Raw genomic sequence first — 4,403 nt, 5'->3', positions numbered from 1 at the left:
TCAGTATCATTTGACGACCCCATTCGAGGCCAAGCTTCTATCAGTTTCGGTTGCGAACTGTTTAAGTTATCCCAAGAAATCTGGGTCAGAGATTTTCGTCCATCCAACTAAGGAGAACAAGGTGCTGACCTCGATTCACTCTTTATTACCGGTAATTTGAGTTTACTTGATTCAATGGAAGTTTCTTTTGTAGTGGAGCTTGCGTCGATTTTCGTGTTTGTGCTGGTAGGTGGCATCAAAAGAGTCAACTTTTCCCGTAATTTTTTAGCCTCGAAATCCAAACTCTTTGTGAACTGGTTGCGTTCATTTTGCATGGTGATGCTCATTCTGTCGTTTTGGCTTCGCAGTATTGTGTTCTTCACCGCACAATCTCTTCCCTTTGTTGATAGCAATGAGTTACTCTTCCTTTTTTCTATTGGGTCCATTTTATAGGAATTCTGATTAAAGTTGGCAGTTCCTGCTGGGTTGAGGATCTGTTACACCTTTCCCTTTCTTTAATGAATTGTCGGTGAAACAAATGAGTATACAGATTTTACTTGCCCATAATTCGAATCAAATGACTGCGCATTTATTATTTTCTTTTGTTTGCAAAACAATCCTTTAAGGAGCCGGTATGTTAACATCGGAAGCCCCTTGGCTTGAAGTAAAGGCCAATGTTCGTGCTTTGAAATTCATTCAAAATCTTCGCCATCAACAACGCTATCTGTAATTCCTCGCGTCTGCTGTCGAGAACGAACAGGTTCTACAATTTGTTGCAAAATTTCGATCTCATGCGCTAAGGGTATGTACACGTTATAGCTCGTTTCTTTACTTTGCTATTAATCAATTAGGATCACCAATACGCGCCCACTTCATAAAGATGTTCCGCTAAAATGTTTAAACCACCGCGGGTACTAATTAGGTACAGTCTAGACATTCCCTTAATACCGAATGAAATCGGTACTAAACGGTTGTGACGTTATTAAGAGAAACGGGTTTATTACTCCGTTTACTGTCGAATGCGTTTCATAACCACCCCACCCCGTTTGTGCCTGCAAACGTTAAGTATGAATGACTGTTGAATCACTAGCTAAATAACCTCTCATTAATTCTCTCACATTTATTTCCTAACAGACTCTGTGGATACGGAGTGAATGCCTGGAATTGAACAGCCCATGCATTACTGCCAAACTTTCAATTTAACATCAATGGAAGAGAAAATCAACTCAAACATTAAAAAATTTTTCTTAAAATGATTTTGAGACAGTTGATCAACACCGAGGTCACTTCAAACTGTCTGTATTTCCTTACAAAACGGGAACTCTGTTAACAGCAAAAATTAAAAACAAAATTAATGTTTTAAAAGGTATCCAGCTGGATAAATGTCTATAGGCTAAACTCATTTTCCCTCACAAATTCAATTATGGAAAGGATTTCAGACGGGATATTGATTTAATTTATCTACCCTTTAATTTAACATCAATGAAAGAGAAAATCAACTCAAACATTAAAGAATTTTTCTTAAACCGATTTTGAGACAGTTGATCGCACCGACGTCACTTCAAACTGTCTGTATTTCCTTACAAAACGGGAACTCTGTTAACCGCGAAAATTTAAAAAAAAATCAATGTTTTAAAAGATATTCAGCTAGATAAATGTCTATAGGCTAAACTCATTTTCCCTCACAAATTCAATTACGGAAAGGATTTCAGACGGGATATTGATTTAATTTATCTACCCTATTGCTACAACGTTCGTTTATGAATTAATTTAATCAGGAGCTCTGTCGCCTCTTTCACTGGTCATGTGATTCCCTCTCCTTACGGCTCGGTGTCCTTAAATAGCGACAGGTTCTGATGGTTCGAAAAGCTTCCTCAAAATTAACTTCATGTACGACTTTTCTCCTCTGTGCTTCGACAAGCAAATAATTAAACGGGTTTGCAGAAGAATTTGTAATGTCAACATTACCAAGGTCTGAGCCAATTTCTTCGTTCAGTAATTTGTCATTAAAATCTATCCTTGTTGCCTGGATTTCTTCTTGTGATGCTTCCTTTCCTTGCAATCCATGCCGTACGGAAAACTCCACCGCATCCACGTCTTTCTTGAAAATACAAGCTTCCGTAGTTACTTGTTTTGATTTCACTGCCAAACTAATGCCACGTAAAACTGGGTCATCTAATTTGCTTGATCCCCCAGAGTTGTGTTTTGAGATCATATCATCCCTTGCCGCATTTTCGTCATCAGCTGTCGTTTCAGTTTTTCTCTTAGACGGTGAGGAGCTTGTCTTTCGTCTCACTCGGGTTTCTGTTTCGATTTGTGGCAGAATGATTTTTCGTATTTCAGTTTTGCAACTTTCTTTATTATCCAAACATCGAAAATCTTCCCGAATCGGAAATATCCCAAACGTCTGACTGCAGTCAAAGTTCGCATACCGGTCGACTTTTTTTTCAACTTCCTTCAAGTTCTCATTTTGTTCGCAAACCGTCTTACGATATGTAATCAAAGGCGGAAACGAGCGTTTTCTACTTTTAATGTCAATATTAAATTTGCTGTCCCCCTTCTTATTTCTCTGGATATAACGTCGACGTTTGTCAATGTTATGTTTTTTGAGCTTCATCTTTCTTTCTTCTGTCTTTAGAACTCTTCTTCTCTCGTGTTTTTCATTGTCAATTCTTGTGGATATAGCTGGAAATCTTGCGCTCTCTGCCATGTTGCTTGGGGCAACCTTTTTCTTGTCTTTCATTCCAGTTGCAATGTGAATTCCCAGTTTTCCAATATCCGGTAGGTGGATTCCGGACATTTTCAAAGCGGGGGAAACCAATCCTTTGCGCAACGATTAAATTCACTAATATAAAACCATCTCAAAAATTAACACTGGAGTTGTAAAAAATACCTCGTTGTACCGTGCGATGCCATTCACCTTTGTTGATAAATTGTAAATGCTTCTTAGGTAATTAAGTTGTCAAAAATGTAAATGTTAAAATGCAAATGAACGCCAATTGATGTAGTAAACGGATCGGTGTACTTGTGTACACACGGAGATCAATCATTGCCATGTCAATGAAGTGCCCTCTTATAACATACAAACTCCTACGAAGTTGGGAACGAGCAATCGAAACAAAGCCAAGATCCTCAAGGTGACTTCTGACAATTGCGAAAATATGTACACCATTAAAGGAGATTTTTCTCGTATTTTCGCGACTTTTGCAAATTTGTACGCGGAAACTCTGCAAACATTTCGACTCTAATGCGGACCATAGATATAAAAGATAAATATACTACATTGCGCGATATAAATGCAAGTATGGATTACAACCTGATTAAAGCCAAGAAAGATCTGGCTAACGGTAGGAAAGAGATTTGTCAGTACTCATGGTTGGGGCGTCGACATTTCTCCCCTGCGCTGCCTATCGAGGGGGAGATTTAGTATTTGAAAGTTATCTGAGGTCCTCCAGGGTGGTTTCAACAATCCAATGACGTTTCCGAACTGAGTTGGCTAATATACAACATTTACGTCTAGACAATATGAGCAATTGGCTAATGACGAACAATTTTTGAACAGCAAGAAATCTTTCTTTACCTTTGTTTCATGCTTACTACGATGTCCACATGAAGATTTCTCTACAGACTTTTTTTCTTATGTATCAGCTGAAAAAAAAAGACGACGCAAAGTACCTCGTGGTCTTGCTTGACCCTAAACTTATTAGGAAACACCTTGTAGATCTTATATCTTAAAAAATCACTTGGTATCTTTCTTGGGGGCAAAGATTGAGACACTTAATCCTGTGTAGCGCACATTTTCAGCACTTATAGTAATTACGTCAAAGCACTGATTTAAAAATGGTTAGCTTTCAATTGTTTTTAAGTATAATGCAGTGTATGTAGTATTGTAACTGGATCTAACCTCAGTTCCAGTGTTTGGAAGGCATATATTAGGGCTGATTTACACGGTACGATTCTTGTCGCATGCGACAAGCTGGCGACAGGGTTACGACTCGTTTACGATTGTCGTGTAGGTCAGAGAAAATGTCTTAGCATTTTAAAACATGTTTATTAACGCTGCGACAATCGCAAGTCATGTCGTAGGCCTGTCGTAAGCTTGTCGTAAGCAAAAATCGTACCGAGTAAATCGGCCTTAACGATCGGCAAAATTTCCCTACCGGTGTTCATCCTCGGAGACCCAGGGGCAGTTAGTCGAGGCGGGACGAGAATCGGGACTAGCGTAAAGTTTTCAGACGGTCCAGGTCGCTCGTGTCACGCACTCTTCTCCCTTTGGAGTTGGTGACACGTGCAACCTGGACCGTCTGAGAATCAGGCTACTTCTCGCCAAACTTGAAAACTTTATGCCAGTCCCGATTCTCGTCCCGCCCCGACTAACTGTCCCTCACTTCACGGATAAATATGAGGACCTATGAGGAATGATT

General features: G+C 39.4%; 1 protein-coding gene across 1 annotated transcript; it reads right to left on the bottom strand.

Moving 5' to 3' along the window:
* Window positions 1-576: 576 nt before the first annotated feature.
* On the bottom strand, window positions 577-2,925 carry LOC138026295 (uncharacterized). The gene has a single exon (XM_068873574.1). The coding sequence runs from the start codon at window positions 2,777-2,779 to the stop codon at window positions 1,775-1,777; it is 1,005 nt and encodes a 334-aa protein (XP_068729675.1). The 5' UTR covers window positions 2,780-2,925; the 3' UTR covers window positions 577-1,774.
* Between the last annotated feature and the right edge of the window lie 1,478 nt (window positions 2,926-4,403).

Source organism: Montipora capricornis, chromosome 12 (genome assembly GCF_036669925.1).
Source record: "Montipora capricornis isolate CH-2021 chromosome 12, ASM3666992v2, whole genome shotgun sequence".
Lineage (NCBI taxonomy): Eukaryota > Metazoa > Cnidaria > Anthozoa > Scleractinia > Acroporidae > Montipora > Montipora capricornis.
This window is presented reverse-complemented; position numbering and strand designations above follow the sequence as displayed.